This window comes from Falco peregrinus, chromosome 6 (genome assembly GCF_023634155.1).
Source record: "Falco peregrinus isolate bFalPer1 chromosome 6, bFalPer1.pri, whole genome shotgun sequence".
NCBI classification, from domain to species: Eukaryota; Metazoa; Chordata; class Aves; order Falconiformes; family Falconidae; genus Falco; species Falco peregrinus.
In genome coordinates, this window is record NC_073726.1 from 35338470 (window position 1) to 35358731 (window position 20262).

Sequence of the window (20262 nt, forward strand, 5' to 3'; positions counted from 1 at the left end):
AGAGCTTACTGGTTAATAACCAGTGATTAATGTCTCAAGCAAAAGCGTGGAAGATGGTCATAGAAGAAAACTTTAAGCAGACAGCACTGTGAATCCTACCACAAAAATAAGATGCAATCTGTAATATTATCCACATTTTGTTTAGAAAGAGATGGTGGAGCTTCTGATGGCATGATTATTACAACATATTGGCAGCATTTGTGAAATGTTCTGGTCAAAGCATCTCAGCATGGTTGAGGCTGGGAGGGATGCCTGGAGATTGCCTAGTCCAACCCCCAGCTCAGCACAGGGTTAGCCAGAACAAGTCGCTCAAGGCTGGGTTCTGCCAGGTTTTGAGTGCCTCTAAGGACACAGACTCCACAGCCTCTCAGGACAATCTGTGCAAGTGTCTGACCACCCTCACAGTAAAAATGTTTTTCTTCTGCTCAAGTTCCGTTTCCTTTACAGCAGCTTGTGCCCATTCCTGTCACTGGGCACCCCTGAGAAGAGTCTGCTCCTTCTTCAGCCCCATCTCCTATCAGGCTTGCATGCCTATTGATAAATTCCCCCAGAGCCTCCTCTTCTTGAGCTCTCCCAGCGCCTCCTCAGCCAACAGATACTCCAACCCATCGCTGTGTGTTGATCCCACAGCAGTGTCACCCTTCTGAACAAGCACGAGATCATCTGGCAATGCCAGCATCTCTGTTTCTCTCACACTCACCCCATGTCCCGCTCTGCCCGGTGTGTGCAGCACCGGCCGGCCCAGCCCTCAGTGCCCTGCCCTGTGCAGAGCCCCCCTGCACCCCAGGGGGCTTCCCTTCCTCCTCCCTCAGGGACCGCATGGCTGCCAGCCAGCAATGCAGGGCTGTCACCTCCACAGGGACTGTGACATATGGAGCCACCCTGTGCCAGAGTACGAGGGCATCCGCATGAGAGAGGAGAGAGGAGAAAGAAGTCCTGGTGCCACCCTGTGCTGTGGCACCTGCTGTGGGTGTAATACCTGGCCTCTCCTTCTCTCCTTCCCCCTCCTGCCTGACCAGACCGGGCAGGGGATAGGACAGCAACTGAAACCCTTTGCACAGGTATGGTGCTCTCCGATGGTTTCAAGATACCGAAATACAGCCTGTGGCTCTGCCTCCTCATACTCCCGCACATGCTGCAGCCCTGAGATGCCCCTCAGGCAAATATTTTCATGGCCTTGCCCCGAGCCAGTGACTGACCTCCAGGCAGTCCCACCAGGAGAGGCCCCTGCGCGCAGGCACAGCCCGGGGACATGAACATCCTTGTCATCAGTGGTTCCCTCAGGTTAATTACCCACCTTTAACATAGCAGCTGCAATTTTTGTCAGGATTATATAAACAATGCCTGTCTCCTTATCTGTTAAAGTCTCAACAAACTAGCCCCTCATCAACATACTTTCTGGGCTGTAATTATAACATTATTAATGGTTATCCATCCTCTGTGAAGTAAAGTAATCTTGACTACACCAGTTAATCAATACTTGGACAAATGAACTGAGCTTTTCCCTGGGCTAGACAAGTAATTGTAATTATGAGATGTGATCAGCTGGTGAAGTGCCGTTACTAACACATGCATCTGGCAGAGAAGTGAAGTTTTAAATATCTATGAAAAGACTGGTTTCACAGAGACAGTATTTCTTTAAGTCTAGTTAAGCACTTGTCAGAAACCATTAGCTTTAGCTAATCAGTTTTCATCCTTCTGAGGAAGAATAAGTGAGTCTAGCGGACTGACTTGAGATCCCTTGCTGGCACCATTGTCCATCTGTCCATGCGAGTACTGAGCAGAAGGCATCACATTCTCATCAAGGTCACAGGGCATCAAAAGGAAAAGCATCAGAAGGCAGAGTGAATACAGACCAAAGAAAACAGTAATCTGCTAGAAGTCAAACACTTTGAGGCATCTGGTAATCAATATGGGTTAGTTACATTATGTTTGCTCTGTTTTCTGCATGAGAACCGCACGTGCAACTTCACAAAACCCTGGGCAGGAATTGCAGTGTCGGAGACCATGGGAAAAATCTGCTCAGAAAATAATTTAGCCTCTTTCTAATTCAAGCATACATACATACACACACTGAAAAACTGTACTGCCTAACTGAGGAGCCATGCACAAGATTAATTAGGGTGAATGGTAATTTAAACACAGAAGGGAAGGAGGGCAATAAAATATCAGTTTGCTTGTCTGCTTTAAACTTCTAAAAAGACTGTAATAGGTTAGGGCTTTTTAGGGCTTTACAGATCCCAGTACTGGGAAATGTCCGACGGTGTGCGGAGAGAGAGATGTGTGCAGGCTTCGAGTACTTAGGCAAACGTGTGAAAGTAGATGTACTATCTGTCATCTTACCACAAAACACTTTTCAGGAATCTGCAAGAAATAAAGGTCCTTTCTGCAGTAGCAAAGATGAAGCCATCTTCTGAAAGGGAAACATGAGTCACCTTTCACCATGCTGTAGCACTCCAGGCAACTGAAAATAAGGTTGCGAGAGGGAATCACAGGGAACAAATGCTGTCTGTAACAACTTCTGGGGCGAGAGTGCCAGGGAGGCTGGAAGTGGAGCAGTCACTCTCTTGAACTCAGTGGTGCTAGAAAGGGAAGGCTTCTGTTTGCAGCACTTGCTTGCCAACACAGGGGAAACTTTTTTTTCCCAGTTTGTGGTTTCTTTCCCTTATGCTGTGCTCAGTAGAAAGCAGAAACTCAGAAATTTAAGGGAATCCAGAGAAATCTGCTGTAGCTCCTTAGTCACACCAATGGCTTTGTGCAAATTCTGCTCAGACTTAACTTTAAGACAGCCCTGGGGCCACCATAATCTATACCTCTTAGCCCAAAGAGTTATCTAACTGCCAAGGACCATCACAGCATGGTAACTCTTCAGGCAGATTACTCCTGCTCCTCCAAAAGTGATTTATTCCAGAGCTAAACAAAATAGCAGGTTTCACTTAAATTCAGACCACCGCCAAGGTCTGCCTGGAACTTGCTAAGGTGAGAAAAATACAAGGTGAGAGTCATCCAGCCAAATGGAGACATCTAGTAGTGCTACATTTGCAGGAACTACCCAAGGCTAACTTCACAGAGAAAAGCCCTCACAGGTTATATTCCACTTCATCCTGAAGTAAACACCTCATAGGACAAATCTGCCCTTGTTGCCCCATATTCAGTCTTGCAATCCAAAGGGAACGCTGCACTTCTCCATTTTATAGAAGCAGATTAATTGTACCATTGCAAATTCCAGCCATAAAGCCAGTACTGCTGGCTTGCCCAGCAAAGCCAGGCCCAGCGTACTGCTTCCAGAAAGGGCAGCAGTAAAGTCACCCAGAGACTCGGCCGGCATTTAACTTGGCACCTCTATCCCAGTGTCATTGAGAAGGTACCCTGGGAACGGAGGATTTACCTCTTCTGCATGGACAGAGGTACTGATAATTTAGGATTTCTAAGAAACTGCACATTTTTAGCATCAATTTTATACTCACTGTTTACAGCAAAAGTAAGGGGTTGAGTCAGATTCTTCCAAGACTCATCACCATCTAGCAGAAGGGGCTGCAACAGGTAATTGCTGCTACCGACTTTGATTTTTTTACATTTTAGCTATGCAATTTGAAATAAAAAAAACCCTAAATCCTCAGCTATGCAGGTTGTTACCCTTATTACTAGCTTCCATAGCCATCTTTATAGCCATCGCCTCCTTCCACCCAGCCCATTGACCCTCACTCGATTTTAAAAGCTCTACTGAATTTATACTTTGGGACAGGAATTGCCCTTTTACAATATATTTGTCCAGATTCTCCTTCCAAATAGCCCTGATAAGCACTAATGTATCACAAGCAGTCAATATGAACAAGTAACTAATTGCAGTCTTCTGGAAGGCTGTTCCGTTCAAACATTCTGATCCCACGAGCAAGAAATGTATGCAGTCAGGGCCGGCACACAAACATTTCCAGATTAAAAACTGAAACTCCTTGTAGTCCAAGTGATTTCTGTTCTCAATAAAACTGAGGTTAAAGGCAGAAAAATGTCATCCTGTCTTGTAAAGCAGCTTAGCACATTTACCAAACGCCTCTGGGAGAAGCATCCTTTTTCACCAGAGCTTTGTGGGGTCAATTCAGCTGTAACAGTTCTGGCTGCTTTACTATCGACAATTTGACAAGTGGGCTCAAACAGGAAATGTTTTGTGATTTCCTTTCACAAACCTGGATGGGGAAAACATTAAATAGAAATTGAAAACCAAGTTTCATTGGTATTTTTCTTTCAGATCTATTTTCCCAGGGAATTTAACTTCATTTTTAGAGGAGTGTTCCAATAGACCACTGGAAAGATAACACTTGCTTCATTTCCCTTCCCTCCAGCCTTAAACAACCAGGATTTAGACAGTTATTTTTATTCTTTTCAGATACCGCAGCCTTGCCTGTTTATAAAATGTAAGAGGTAGACAGATAATTGTACTATTTCACTAGTAAACAGGGAGTTGAATATGAAACTGAGCTCAGAATTGGAAACCCTGTCAGAGTGTTGGTGAATCATTGTATGAAACAAATTGTTCACTTTCTGTTCAGTCCATTAGCTACAAGGATGGAAAGAATTGCTCTCACAACACATAATGCTGCAATTTCCTATATTCACTTAGCACTTCCCCTTTCCCTTCTGCAAATCAGAGGCATTACATCTGAGGTTTAATTTGCTCCCTCTAACCACGTTTTCATTCCCAACTCTGACAAACCAAGCTATTGCTCAGAGAAAATACAACAGCTTTTACATAGCATTCATGAACACAGTGCTCTTCCTCTCCTTTGGAAATAAGGTAATGGCAGGAAAACACAGAGAATTATAGAGAGGCCCCTGTGCCAATCCAGCTGCAAACAGCCCCCTTTTGATTCTCCTGAGCTTTTTGAGAGATGGCGTATCAAAACTGAATTCATGCAAACCCCACGTCATTTGTGTGCCAGATTTTGTGCTGACATTGTGATGAGAAAATCAATACTTGCCTACAGGTACCACACAGTTCCCCATGCCCTTTCCTTGTGTTTCTATGTCCAGGGAAGCTGCTGACACTTTTAAGTCCCCAAATGTCAGGCTTCCTAAGCAAGCTATTTAAAGCAATTCTGCCTCTGGAATGGGGTAAGGAAGATTGCACTGGTGCAGCTGAGAGCCCTGACTGTCCTGGAGGGCTTCGCTCCAGCAGTCAGGCTGGGCTTCCTGCCCTAGGCAGAACTGTGTGCCACCACGCTGTATCCATCCTCAGACCTGTGCTAGGCTGCCCAGCTCTGTGCTGCAACGTTCTGCGGGGAAACAGCCCTGGCGGGGCAGAGGAGTGAGAGCTCATGCAGCCCTTCAGATCCACTGCCCGTTATTACTGGCCTCAGAGAAGAGGGCAGCTACCCCGGCAGCTGAGAGCAACCACCTCCACAGTTGCTGCAGGATGGCTGCAATGGGACGGAGGCCTGAAAAGGATGACTGTCATCATCTATGCCTGATACTTAAAGGGATGGTGCTGGTGGGCCTCTACTGTGCTTTTTTTTCAAGCAGGAGCCAGGTATGAGAAGAAAAGATTTGAAAGGAGAGCTATGAAATTAAATTCTTGGCACCTTTCAACCTCTCTTTACTACCTTTCCTGCACATATGATAGTATATGTTAATTGATCCTGCTACACAGATGCCCATAGACAAAGCCTGAGGAGCTGCTCTGTGAAAACAAGTCACAGAAGACAAAAGTGGTCATTTGAGGCCCCAGGAGCAGCTAGGAGTGGGAGCTCTTCTCTGGGATTCAGGTGGCTTCATAAGTTCTGCCCCTGTCAGTTAGCATGGGCAAAGAGTCTTCCCTTGGATGCATGAACTGTGCTGACCAACACTGGGAAGAAGCAATGAGATCTCAGAAAAGATCAGACCTTGTTGCCTCTGCAACTTCTACACACTGCATTTTTATTCTGGAGATAACACTGCAAAGGAGGCTTTTAAAAAATGCCTGCAAATGAAATAAGGAACAGGCCTTGTGCACATGACTTATGGCTCTAGCTTCTGCTCCAGCAGACACAGATCTATCTCACAAAACAGTGGCTGGATTGAGACCCGAAGGTAAAATGTAGACTTTCAGTCCAGTAACTATGAAATCTATTTTGAGCTACTTCTAATTGAACTGATGGCACTGGCACTAAAATGCCTCTTGGAACATGTGCTGGTTTTGCAGCAGCTGAGATCTTGACTCGCCAGTTCCCATCTGATGGGATACACTTGCCTTTTCGTAACTTTATTTGCAAGTGATCTATCGGGGTAATCATTAAAAGGGATTCAGCTAAATTGATCCTCTAGACAAAACCTGCTACAGTGGCAAATCCATTGTGCGCATAACCTTAAACTTCTTTACCATTAACCGGCCTTATTCACATCTCTGAGGTTAGCAGTTCACTACAAGGAGGGATGGCAAAGGGGGGTAGCATTTTAGGTGTACCCATCGGCTGTCATCCCCTGGGAAATGACAGTATCACATGTTCAGCATTACTCTCATGCATAACAGCAGGACTGGGTAAGGAGTTTGGTGGCAACAAGAAAAGCTCGAGGCAGAAAGTTTTAAGAACATCAACCATTTCATAATTAACACATCTCTTTATAATCCTTATGAAAAAATAAAATAGTAACACATTTCAAAAGGTATTTTGCAAGAGAAATAGAAAACTGAACTGATTTAATAGGAAATAAAAGGGATTTTATTTGTGCCATGCTGGTCTCAAATCACCCACTTTGTCTCCTGTGGGGAAGCAGGGCTGTTTGGCTCTGGGGTGCTTTTTTGCTGCTCTGTTATCAGAATTGTATTCACACTGGAGCTCACATAGAAGCCAGTGATGCAGGCGTTATTTGGGTTGTGTTTCAGGTCATGTGCCACTTTAAAACAGACTGAAATCTACCTCCTGCTGCTTTGCAAACTCAACTCTTTTCTTCCAAACGTGGAGTCAGCCAACAGCACCTTCTTTTCCATTATTTTTCCTGCACGTTCAAAATTCCTGACTACATTAAAAAAATGTCCACCTGAATATCCATCACCTACTTGCATTTTGAAGTGCGTGACTACATAACCCATTTCACACTTATTCCACCTGAATAGTCCACTCCGGCCCAAATCCCAAGAAGATGCCAGCACTTATTTTCAGTCTTAACATCTCAGCTGTCGGCAAAGAAAAATGAATTCTTACTCTAAGGTGCTGGAGGGCTTTTTTAAACTAAATGTACTTGTTGTAAAATGTTTTGAGTAGGTATCACTGATTTCTGATTATTTTGTGTTTACTTACATTTTCTCTAGGACCAGATACAAAATGAAACAACAGAGGTTTCACAGAGTATTTCAACTGAGGAGGAGATTATTTAGCCTCCAAGCTAAGTTACAGGAAATTGCCAATAAAGATGTCAAGGACATCTCTACAGCCTTCACCATGTTAACTAGGGGGGCCTCATTACTAATAAATATTTGCTAGAATAACCAGAATCTCTCTCTCAGCTCCAAGTCTCAAATGTACTTTGAAGCTCAGAAGAGGAATCTGTCACTGTTGTCCTATTCTTAACTGAGAAGGCAAGGATTTGTCTGTGAAACATCTCCAGAGTTGGGAGTGATCGATATCACAGAGTGTAGCCATTGTATAACAATAACAGAATTATCCTTTGCAAATTATTCGGAAATGTGGTAATGGTTCCTACCAAGAAGGGAAGCTGCCATATGTCTAAAAAGGCATAGACTGTCCTGCTGAAACAAGAAAAGAAGTTTCCAAGTTGGGGTGGAAAGATGATTTTCTGAATGGAAAAGCACTGCATTTTCTTTCCCTGGCCCTCAACGCGACACCGGGCTGAGCAGCAGGTGCTGTCCCCAGGTTCCCTGGCCAGCTACATCAGGGGCCCAAACCAAGGCTCCCTTCCTGGACTACACCAGTGGGTTTCTTTCCCTCGGAAACCAGGGGTGTTAGGGAGAACAGGCTGCTCTCTGCCCAGATTTCACCCAGACACAGGGCTGACGTGGCTGAAGCACTCGGGCTCAGGAGCTTGGAAGAGCTCCAAGTTCTCCAGATTGTTCAAAGGAGCACAGTCTTCCTGAAAGCCCTAATGCAGGCACAGATAGGATGAAATACACATTTCTGTTTTGTTTATAAAGCTGAGCAGCTTTTGTAAACCTTGTTTACAAAAAGGACGAATGCTGGTTGCTCACCATCGGACTTCTGCCTCTGGGTAGCTGTAACTAGCAGGTAACTCGCACACAGAGCTCTCTCAAATGGCTTATGAACTTAAAATAGAGCAGCAGCAGCAGGATTTAAGGCTACATTCCAACATTCCAATCATGGATCCTATTCATTCCCTAAGGGAAGATGGAAAGATAAAGAACCACTTTTTAGGGTTGGTCAAAGACTGAAGGAGGAGGCAGAGGTGCAAATGACGGACAAACGCTTCACAGTGGTGGCTGCTGACCATTACCGGTTTTGTGAGCCAGCTGGAGCCCTTTCATGAGCATGTTGAAGCCTTTTCCAGGCAATTGCTCTAAGGGACTTCAAGACATCATATAGCCTCTTCCCTGGCCTCCAGATGGTACCAACTGTGCTAGTATCACTCCTAAGAGATAGCAGCCTAACCTGTTCTCTTAAAAAATGATGGAGGCTCTGCTGCCTCCCTAGGCAATCTGTGCCCCATGTTTCACTGTTACGTAACTTAACGCTCCTTTCCTGCAATTTAAGTCCATTAGTTCTTGAGGCTGGAGAACAGTTTGTCCCTTCCTCTTTGCTGCTGTATCTATGTGTTTGAAAAAAGTAATCATATCTCCCTTCAGTCTCCTCCAGACTAAGCAATCTCAGCTTCCCAGTTCATCACGCAGAAGCCAGGCTGCTGCTGGCTGGTGATAGCTTTCAGTAACTGCTGACTGAGCTGGATTTGCACCAGCAGCCTGTAGGTGAAAGCCTTCAGCAGCCTTAGCTCTCTAAGCCAGGCTGTCCTTTCAAAGATGTGAAACTTTCTTCTGTAATCCATTACAGTGTATCAGCAAATATACATTACAGTACAGTAAATTTCTGGAATTTTCTCCATCACATTAGGATGTCACAACAAGAAGAAAGGAAAAGGCACCTTATTTTGTGAAAGCATACTGAAGGGCTGAACTTAAAACAGGCTTCTAAAGAGGTCTTGAAGACTAGAGAGGGAAAACGCAATATATTGTGTTAACACCTTCCCCACTTCATCCCCTCTGCCAAACAAATGAAACGAAATGCATGAACCATGTCTTCGTTTGCAAATGAAACTTGGTATTTGTATTTGCTACAATGTCTCAGAGTGTTTTTCATTTCAGACTTTGCATGGTAGTAAACACTGCAATGCTTTACATTCATTAAGCTCGGGCCCATTTACTCTGTGCAGGCAAAGCAAGTGCATATATCTCAGACCCATAAAACATCAGTTCAGAATTACACAGGAAATAAATGAGCCTAAGCCAGAAGTCCAATTTCCAGAGTCCAGCTTGCTAAAGCTAAACAAGCACCTTAGATAAATATGGCTTATTTTAAATGAAACGTTAGTGTAATTTGATAACTGTCAATAATTCCCTCATTACGCCTAAATGAGCTTGTCATCCAAGGAGATTGCTGCATGGCTGATCTTAATTTGCTAATAAAAACTGCAAAGAAAAATTTCAGCTAAGCTGGAACTATTTGATTCATAAAAGTGCAATAGTGCACTTTTTAAAGCATTCTTTCCCAGTCCTGGCTCCTGACTGGCTGAAGCCCAAAGCCAGTTTGCTCTGCAGCCTGTAAAAAGGCAGCTTTGCTATGTAAGAACAATGAGCAATTGCCTCTCTAAATCACTATTATTCCTTAGCCCATTATATTTAATTTATTTTTAATCATGTTGTATAATAGAAATAAAATCATTGGATTAAGCATATATCTAGCAGCAGGAGCCCATTATCCTTTGACAATGTTCTGTTTCATTGACATTATATCTTCATTGTAGACAGTTTCCTTGCCATCATTAGTCCTAAAATGACTATTGGATTTCAAGGGTTTCTCCCTAATCCATAATAAGATTTACTTGCTAACAGCATAAAACAAAACAAAGATATGCTTCTATTGTTTTACTGCTGTGGTATTCTTATTTTAAGCTATTCAGAAAATTCAAGAATAAATCCATATATTATAAGGATTTAAAGTTTTCCTGCATATTTCTGATTCAAGGGAAAGCCTCAGTAACTTTGTAAGCTTTGGATCTTTGTTACTTGTGGCTTTATTTTATTTAAGCAAGCAACAATAATTTGTCATTTCTTAAACTAAGATATACTACTCCTTGCACGACATTTTTTTTCAGACCAGTTAAAGCAAATCGCAGTACAGTCTATTTTCTCCAGAAGGGCTATGAAAGGTTCACCAGATTCCATAGGAAGAAACAGGGAGAAACTTCCACGCCAAGGTTGCCAGCAATTCCTCTGTGAAAAGTGCTAGCTAATGGAGTCAGCACTAATGCCGGGAAGTTAAAAACTCCTCTGGCATACTGATCCCCATGGGATAATTTAACAGCTCTTCATTTGTACCAACAGCAGTCACAGTTAAATCTAAAACCAGATTTTTCCACACCCTATTAACAGCAGCATTAGAATGCAGCAGGGACTACAGGGAGGAAAGAGCGTTTTCTGTTATGTCATACTTATCTTTGAGGAGGTGGCAGATTTCCCTGTGAAAATTATCCTTATAGATTGCCTCTTATTTAAAGATATGCTGGTACTATCAAGTAATGATCTTTTAAGGCTGAAATTGCTAGCAACTCTTCAGAGTAGCTGCATGACTCTTTCAGCTGGGAGAGCAGCTTTAATAGATACCTATTTTCCATATAGGTAGACAAGTTATGACACTTTCACCCACACTGACATGATCTGCATAAGCCATATGGCTTCCATTAAGGGTCCATACAATATAGTCAACTCTTCATTATCTTGGCTAATAGGAGAATTGAATAACCCAGAAAAAGGAAAGACATGCATAATTACTGCTTCCCAATAAAGGCCAGCTCAAACATTTCTGCACTGTGCTCCCCAGACAGGGCTTGTACTTCTGTAAGACCTTGCTAACTTAGAGTTTATTAACTCAGGCATTGCCTACATCCATCTGGAACAAGCTAGGCAGCTTGGGTGTCTCTATGATTTAATCACTCCACAAGTAATTTACTAACTGATAACCACTTGTCTATAATTAAATACCAACTTCCCTATTCACCCTTTTATATGTGCTGATACTGATACAGTGCAGACCCAGTCATGCATGGCCACGTCAAGGTTGAATGTGGCATAATGAGGAAAGGCAAATTATGCATGAAATGCAAGAGGAGTGAGTATGTTCAAAAGACAAGGGAATGCGGAAGGCACACATTGCTGTAGAAGGGCTTTATATTCGTATCTAACAATCCGGAATTAACACAAGTACTTCCTTTCTTATTTCCAGATAGCCCTCGCAGAGGAAGTATGCTCAGGACTGTTGCAGGTAACACACACATGAACTAGAAACCACCTTTCCTCATGAATTGTCAGAGGTGGGGTTTTTTTTATTGTGTTACAATTACTCAGCCACATTGAACATTTGTCAGTTGGGAGTTCTCATGATCTGTAGTCTCCACAGACCTTTTAGTACTGATACATAGCCTTCCTGACCTCAGCATTGGTATATAAATTGTATTGTTGTCACAAGAGACACTCAGTTCTGTTACAGATATACGGGCAAAACATTGTCTTCACCACTATAGAAAGAAATACAGATTCTCTTACAAAGAAAATGAAAATGTTGCAACTAATTTTTTTCCGGATTCTTATGGGAGGAAAGGGATTATAAAGAAATAAACTCAGACTTAATGAAATCAGCAACACCATTTCTTATACATCAAAGTGAATCATCTTATGGAAACAAAACCATTGCCAGGCAAATTTTTAATGGTGTACTTGTACATGACATTGTGTTGAGGAATTGATGATTATATTCTGCCACATTCCATGTTGCATTTACAATTAGCATTGCCTTGGTTTGTCTGCACATTACAATTAGACAGAGCTACACAATGATGCAAGCCACAGCCCAAGCTGTAAAGGGAAAATTGATGGGTTTGAGAAGTTAGCCGCATCATGTGATGTTACCAGACTGGCTACAGGAAAAGCAACTGACAGCAAATCACAGTGCCACACATATCAAATCCCTAAATATCTGTTCATTTTGCTTAAAGCATCACAAACAGTGTTTAGATCACTGCGGAGGTCCTGGACAACATTTTCTATACTCCTGGTATCCTTCAGAATCTCAATGCTTTGTGTATATGGATTGAAATACACAGAGAAGGGACGATTGATGGATTTGGCAAAGTCCCTGAAAGAAAAAAGAAAATTAACACTTTTTTTTTTCCAGCCACTAAAGAAGAGAAAATTAGATTTTTGAGTCAAGGGAAATAATTTACCTCATCTTTTCTTTGGCTTCTTCAAAACTTTCTGAAACAAAGTAGGCTTCCTGGAAAGTAGTGATAAGGCATTCTTGCAAACAGGTTGTCTTTGGATCAAATGTTTTAACCTTGGCCTTGTCAGAGAGAGCATGCTGCAAAACACATTAGAGGATCTGTTAAAATGTATTTTGATACTGCTGTGTATCTATACAACTGTTCATATATACAGTTTTTATATCACTGTGCTGTATGTTTCCCATTAGTTGGTAGCCTCTCTTGGTTTATATTCAGTGCTTTTTCAGTTTGAATAGAATAAATAAATAGTTACTTTAAAAAGCTTTTTATGAGAGTAATTTTTTTCCCAAAAATAATTATTAAAATAACAGAGAGGATTAGAAATGTACCTGCCAAGTAGGCACACAAACCTAAATCCTCAGCTGGAAACAGGAAAGTCATCCTGGAAAATTATCTATACAACTACAAATATGTATGTCCCCAAAATGTCACTTAACTGGCAGAACTGATCATCTTGGTGGGTGAATTGAGGCTGACCAAACCATTCCAATAATATGTGCTTTACATTTTTAGGCCAAAATCATACACTATTGTCCTGACAGCGAGTTTAAGAGTGAAACTATGTACCTGAAAACCCATTAAACAACACTAATTTATTGCATACTGATGAAACGCATTACCCTTCTGCCATGTACAACTGAGCAATAATGCTTCATATAGCACTGCAAGATAAAAATAACTAAATAGCAGGCAGAGATAAGTACAGAGCAGAGACTAGGCAGATGAGGCATCAAATGCTTTTACCCAGAGAAGAGATTCTGATTACCCTTTCTCTTTATATGACTGCCACAAGCCACTAGAAAGGACACAGAGGTTTCAAAACTGAAAATCAAGTATCAAGACATTTTCCAACACTATCTTTTTCTAGCTCCCCTTTCCACTTGAATACTTGTGTTAGCTTATGGATCTACCTTAACTTTCAGAGCACACATATTTTCATTCTCAGTGCTCTGTACAGAAGTACAAAGTAGGGAAGGAGAGCATTTTTAGGCAACTTTCAACCTTCTTCAGACCCCTAATATCTATCCATAGTGAAGATAGTGCATGAAAAGCATAGAGAAATGATGGGGAGGAAGCAGATCCCTGAGCTCCAAAGGTGCCTCTTACTTCTTTACTTTCTTTCTGCATGGACATTCTTTACAGCGGAGTAAGGTATTAACCTTAAGGTATCCACCACACCTTTTATCCAAGCTCTTGCTTATGCACATTCCTAAATCCCTGTGAAAGGCTCTGAAAATATCACACTAGCTCTCAACCTGCAGTCTCCAAATAACAGGACACAAAACTGGAACAAGAACCTCTTCCTGCCACCTCCTCTCTCTCCAAAAATAAATACATGAAAAATTAATGCATGGAATCTTAAAATGTCAGGGAATTAACATTCTTTAGTAAATGTATATTTTCCTTCTCACAAGGTTTGCTGTTTCTAGCCAGCCACCAGTTAAACAGCTTTGAAAACAAAAATCAAAAAGGGTCTGTCCTAACCAGCATTATCTTCTAAATGGATTGCAGGAACCGGCTCACCTCGCCTGGCCCCTTTCTGTATCCCTGTTGTCCCTTTCTCCTTGCTGAGCCGTGACATGGTTGACTGCCAGTAAATTTAAGTGTTTACCTCCTTCTATCATAAGGAATTTGTTTTTCTTGACTGGAATTATAATAGGCTTCCTGGGAAGTTAACTATAGATAAAGACATCTCCTCTTAAGATACCTTAGCACTTCCAGGTTAGACTTGATGCCTCAAATGTCCTAAAGCACAACGTTTTAAAAGTCTGGGTGGTCTTAGTGAAGCCCCTGTGCAGGGAATCAAGAGAGTGATATGGGTCATGTTTTCTTAGGAACTGAATCAGTGGGTGACCACTTCTGGTTCATGGATTCTTTCCTGTATTGTGTCAGCTTCAACAGAAAGCATGATGGTGGTGTCCTCTCCTCTTCTCCTCCATTCACTAACGGCCTCTGCTGGGCCAGGCCCACTCCTTGGGATTGAAGTCATCAGAGGCAAGAACAGATTCAGACTGTGGCTCCTACACCACGAACAACTACTCTAATCCCTGAACCCTGTTTTTATAAAAGGGAAGAGTTTAAAGAGAAGCAAAAGCTAATTCTTTATCACAGTTGATATCCTCTGAGAAAGCCTTTCTTGTTAATTCTCCTCAGACTATCTCTGTGCAATGACTCCTGCTTTCTGGATCCCAGTTTAGTTTTTGCAGGAGCAGAGCTGCTGCTTCACACAGCGACTCTGTAGAGACTGGGATCACGCAACCTGGAAACAGAAGGTAAAGAATTCAGGCATGCCTGCAAAGTAAGATGACAACTGACCAGTTATTCTTAGGACTGCAGTTTTGGGAAGGAAGTGCCTAAGTTCTGATGAATTCCCACCCAAGATACCTACCTCCCTTCTACGGTATGATCTTCCGGCTCTTGGATCAAGTAGGCATTGTCATGGCTACCAAAGCCATGGAAAACATCTTTGCAAATCTGGATGGTGTTTTCAAATTCTGCAGCCTGGCATCTGTAACATCTATGATCGAGTTGATATGCTGACACCAGCAATGCCAGAGTTCAGCAAGTGATTTGAGTCCGCAGGCAAACCTTCAGACCATCAACCACCTATTGTAAACTAGCATGGTCAGGACACTGACTCAAAGCCAAACTAGTTTTTTTCAGAAACCTTACAGTGCTCTAAAATGGTCCTTGGCACTCTCGGCATTATGAAGTACAGAATCTCAAAAAAACCTTCACCTGGTGAGTCTAAAAGCTTTCAAGTTCAGGCCTGTTTTTTTTTTTTTTTTTTTTGCATGCTACTCACTTATTTTTTGCTTGGACATTCAGTTCTTCAGTGAACTCAAACAAGTAAGTATCCAGTATGGATTTCTCCATCTGAAACTTCTTGAAGAGCCACCTCCAATGAGATGTCAAGGCTAACAATCACATGGAAAATAGCTTTTGGTCAAATAGAGCATCAGACCATCTTGTGGATTTGTAATAACTGTCTCTAATGCCCCATTCATACAAACTGTACTGCTTATGCTAATGCAGCTATTGGTGATTCTCCTTCAGTTCAAGCAACAAGAGTTTGGAGTGCAACTTCCAAATGAATCATCACCAATTCCCAGGAAAAGCAGCAAGTATCAGATAACTGGACAGCTTAAAAATTAGACAACTACCATACTGGAAATAAGCATAACACTAAAGAAATGCCAACACTCCCTGCTCAGTCAAAGGTTAGGAGATTGAGGTACCAAGCCGCAGGTCAGGTCTCTAGGACCCAGGATATCTGACGTGTCTGTACAGCGATGGAAGATATAGCACAGGATCTAAAGAAGAGTTACACATTTCTGGATTGTCAGCTGGAGGGTTGGTCAGATATACTGGAGCATCTCAGATGGCACCAGGCATTTACACTGAGCAACCGTGAATCATTTCCTAAGTGACCACTATCACTGACACATGAAAAAAAGGCTTTGGTCTTGTAATTTCTCCTTTGAGTATAAAAAATGGAGTGTAATAATACAATTTGGAGCTTCTCAGTTTCACAGAAAAAGAAAAAAAAGAAAAGAAAAATCTTCAGCTATCAAGGGGAAAACTTGAGATGAGTTATAAATACTGCACTGTCTGAAGAGTGCAGGAGGGCAGAATAAGAACACAGGTGAGAAGCTGTGTCTGTGCCAGTACTGGTTTTATTAACTTGCTATTCTGGTGGGGAATACAGAATCGTGGAAAACCTGCTCTAGATGTTTTTCTAGTTATCTAAAACATAGGTTGCAAACCTGATTGTGCCCTAATTTTACCAGAATTTTTTTTATTTTGTCAATTTTTTTTCATCAACAATTTAATATATTGTTTAGACAAATAAGGAAAAGACTCTCTTTTTAAAAAGAGCACTAAAATTAGCATCTAGGATCCAGGAGCTGTTTTATCCATTGTCTTCATCCTCTTCAGAAAACTGGGCCAAAACTTGTGTTTGAACCTTATTGGTTATAAAGGCTAAGGCTGGCTCTTCCTAACACAAATTATCGTTAAAACAAAATATGACTAGTTATTGTATTTGACTTTAAAAATGTAGACAGAAAGATTTGAAGTCTACCTCTCTGTTAAATATAGAAGCATATAACAGGGATATATGACTTGATCTACAGCCAAGTCAAGCTGATAGGAGACTCCTTTAATGAAAGAGTTCAAGAGAGCATCATACAAAGTAAATGGATTAAAGTTTCTGAAGACATTTGGACTGCCTTTTAGAAATAGTTTTAATAATTGAAATGTACATTATTTCTGCCTTATGTCTAAGCCCCAAATATATACTGTATAATAGCGTTAGCTAGAGTTAACCTGACTATATTAGGCAGAACATTTTCTAACTACTTACTGTATTATTCATTTCCCCCCAGGCTTCATTTTTAATCTTCTCTTCCTCCTTATTTTGTTGTGCTTTAAATTTTTTTTTCACTTGATGGTTCCATAGTATGCACATCAGGAGTTGCATTTTTCAGTACCTGAAATTTGAAGTCTAAATAATGAGTGGGGAAAAAGACTTGAAGGGAATCCTATATTCATAAGTTCGTGCCCACATTTCTCTAGCTTTTATAGTTTTGTTGCTAAAGCTATTGACCAGATTTGCAAAATGGAGCAGCGTGATACAGAAACAGGGATGACTGAACAAGCCATTCGTTAATCTGAAGGGCCCAAATACTGCTGGCCACTTCAACCCTGCAAACAGGACGACTCATTTATTTCTAGAAATTTCTAGAAATTATAAATAAAATCAGCCACTGTTTTATTTCCTGTGAATAGTGTTGCATTGAAAAGAGAGCTGATAGGGAGGGCAGTTAGAGAAAGGCTTCTCTTCTTGCTAACAAAAGCATATTAATATCAAACGCCTGTAAAGTCAAGGTAGCAAAATTCAGAACTGAAACAAGATCTACCTTCCTAGTGACAAGAATAAATAAGTATTTGAACTTCTTCAGAGAAGGGATTATGGGTCCACAATCAGCATTGTCTTAAGAATGGCAGTAGTTATTCCTGAGAAGACTTCTTCACTCTGACTCCTATGAGAAGTATGGGTGTTGCACACATGAGGGTCAGACTTCACAGCCATGCAGTCCGAGTCTCCAACCCCATTCACCACAGAAACAGCCAGTATTTCTGTCATCATTTTCAGAGCAATTGCTGCCATTCATTAGGATTTCAGTTACAATCATGGTATTGATATCATCAGGATCTCAACTACGGTCTATTACATTAGCATTAACTGTCAGGCACCTTCAGGTCAAGGAAGAAATTTTCCCTCACGATAGGTGCTAGGAGATAAGGGTGGAGGAAAGGGAGGTTGCTTTCCCAGGAAACATCAGAGACTGGCAATGGCTTGATGCAAGGCTGTGCACCGATGTCATGAGTGAGTGCCCAGACATTCTCCTTCCTAAGCACCTGCCTGATATATCTTGTTGACAAGAAACACACTCTATGACAGGTTTCTGGTCTAGAAACAGCTTCTCCTGTGGTCAGATTAGCAGAAAACTTCGTAGGTTTTTTTCATGTTTTCTCTTCTTTTCTACCCTGGAGCGCAGTCCTGCAGACTTTCCAGACATTTTTCACCTTATCAGTTCCTTCATGGAGGCTATGGCTATTTGTGGCATGGTGCTGTGCTGTTCTGTGCCTGCAGCACACAAGTGCTTAGTCTCTCAATAACTGAAATGTCTAACTTAAGTCCCTATGCTCTATATATGTAAGATCTGGTGAAATTTAATAGCTTATGATACACAAGAGGTCAAACCAGATGATCTAATAGTCCCCTCTGGCTTCACATCTATGAAATATATATGTAGTGTAATAGAAAAGTATATAATAATATTGACTTATGGCAAAATTATTATGATATATGGCCATACCTTTGAAGCAGATCAATATAGTCCATTAAAGTGCCCATTATTTAATTTTTACTGTCGCTTCTCAAAGGGATTATTCTTTGCATTTATACTTTGAGATCATTGCCGAGTGAAGAACACAGATTTGGGGTCATAAATGTGTGGTAACAAACTATGCACGCTTGACAAGAATAATGTGTTTGTTTATGACATTGATGGTAGAAGATTTATTATGCTCTTGACTATTCATTTCCTTGTTTTTATGCCCTTAGATTTTGTAAATGATGTGATAGGTATTTTCAGGGTCATCACCTAATGACTGTACTGTTCATTTAAATAAAAGGCCTGATTCTCTGCAGAATCCTGCACAGAGTTTGGGGCCCAGCACTGAATGATGTTGGGCCACAGGAGAATAAGTGGGACGTGTTCATCTCTCTGCATTTAACCATCTTTGCACTGCGGGTATAAAACATTGCCAGGCTGATACAGAATGCTTCTGTGGCTGAAGTATGCCCTGAACTTAGAACAACTGCAATGCAAAGAAAAAATACTGGAGAAGGTAATTTTCTTCAACCTTTTTTTCTACTAATGAAAGAATAGCAATTTGACTAATGAGTTTCACCATGAATATTCTTGGTTACAAGTGAAACAAACAGAAAAACCAGACTGAGATACTTCTATTAAACTGCCAGATAGTTCACTGAAAGCCAGCCCAGGAGGGTGGGAAGATGTCTAAAGACAAACAAACAGCATATATATTGCAAAACAGCTTGTAAATACTATTCTGTATATGCTTTCTAAAACCAAACATTTACCTGAAAAGCCACCAAGAGTTCATTTGGGTCCCAGAAGACAGTACTCTGCCCTCCTCTTCCCCTTCCCTCCCATCTTGCCAACAGAGAGATGTATTATGTCCCAAAATACTACACTTGTAACAAAATAGCTTTTGCTTGTTCCCTATGTTTTCTAGGCATAAAAAAGAGGCAATAAATGATCCACTACAACTACTTGAGCTGGGCGAGATTAAACACTTTCACCTTTATAAGGACAGGGCTCTATGAATTATCATATAGGCATGTACTTCAAGTCTAGCATGAGCTTATATGCATTCTTTAATTTTAAATACCAATAACCTACTGAATAAGGACCTTAATAAATGTTGTTCTTCTAGTATCAATAACGAATCCATTGAAATACATTGGATTACTTACAACAGAATCATGTCTGATTTCAAAACATTTTTTAAAGTGTGTTAAAAGTATATGCTTCTGTTCTAGAGAAAGCTTTCAGAGCCCAAGGCACCCTTACCTGTTAGAACCTATGAGCCTCCTTTTACAGGAAATGCAAATTCAAACAGAAATAAATTTTATATTTTATAGTTGCTTTGGTACTTCAGGCCTTACAAATCCATTTCATGCTTCAAGTGCCAGGTGATATTTCAAACAAAGCTTTTAGATCAATATCACATTATGAAAGTAAGCTTTTTATCTTAAGAACTTTACCTGTTATTTGAAAATCAAAAGATTTACATCCAACTATTATTTTGTTAAGATTAAACAAAAGTAGATTCTGCTTTAAGGGCACATACCTTTAATTCACCAATAGAAGACAGAAGTCCTGCCCCATAAGCACGTAGTTGTCCTTCTTGCTTGCAAAGGCCAAATTCAATCGTGAAAAAATAGCACTGTAAAATATACAGATACATATAGTGTAGTTGCAAACAGGCACTTCAGCAATGACGATGGGTACCATATTCACTCGATTGCCTCTCTTCTTCAGAATTTCATGTCTTTAATATAAATTCAGATAAAGTATGTTATTACTGATAAGTACTTTAAATGTCATGTTCTGCAGTAAAGGAGCTTTGCACAAAAATGTGAGATCCGGCTTTTTTCTCTGGGCACCTAGG

At 41.1% G+C, this 20262-nt stretch overlaps 1 protein-coding gene across 1 annotated transcript in view; it reads right to left on the bottom strand.

The window, feature by feature from the left end:
• Window positions 1-9189: 9189 nt before the first annotated feature.
• Window positions 9190-20262, bottom strand: part of TPH2 (tryptophan hydroxylase 2) — a 62136-nt gene continuing 51063 nt past the window's right edge. The window contains exons 9-11 of the mRNA XM_055807162.1: window positions 19942-20037; window positions 12436-12569; window positions 9190-12347 (exon numbers count right to left, since the gene is read on the bottom strand). Of these exons, the coding sequence (XP_055663137.1) occupies window positions 12173-12347; window positions 12436-12569; window positions 19942-20037 (405 nt within the window). The 3' untranslated portion in view covers window positions 9190-12172. The remainder of the gene's footprint in view (window positions 12348-12435; window positions 12570-19941; window positions 20038-20262) is intronic.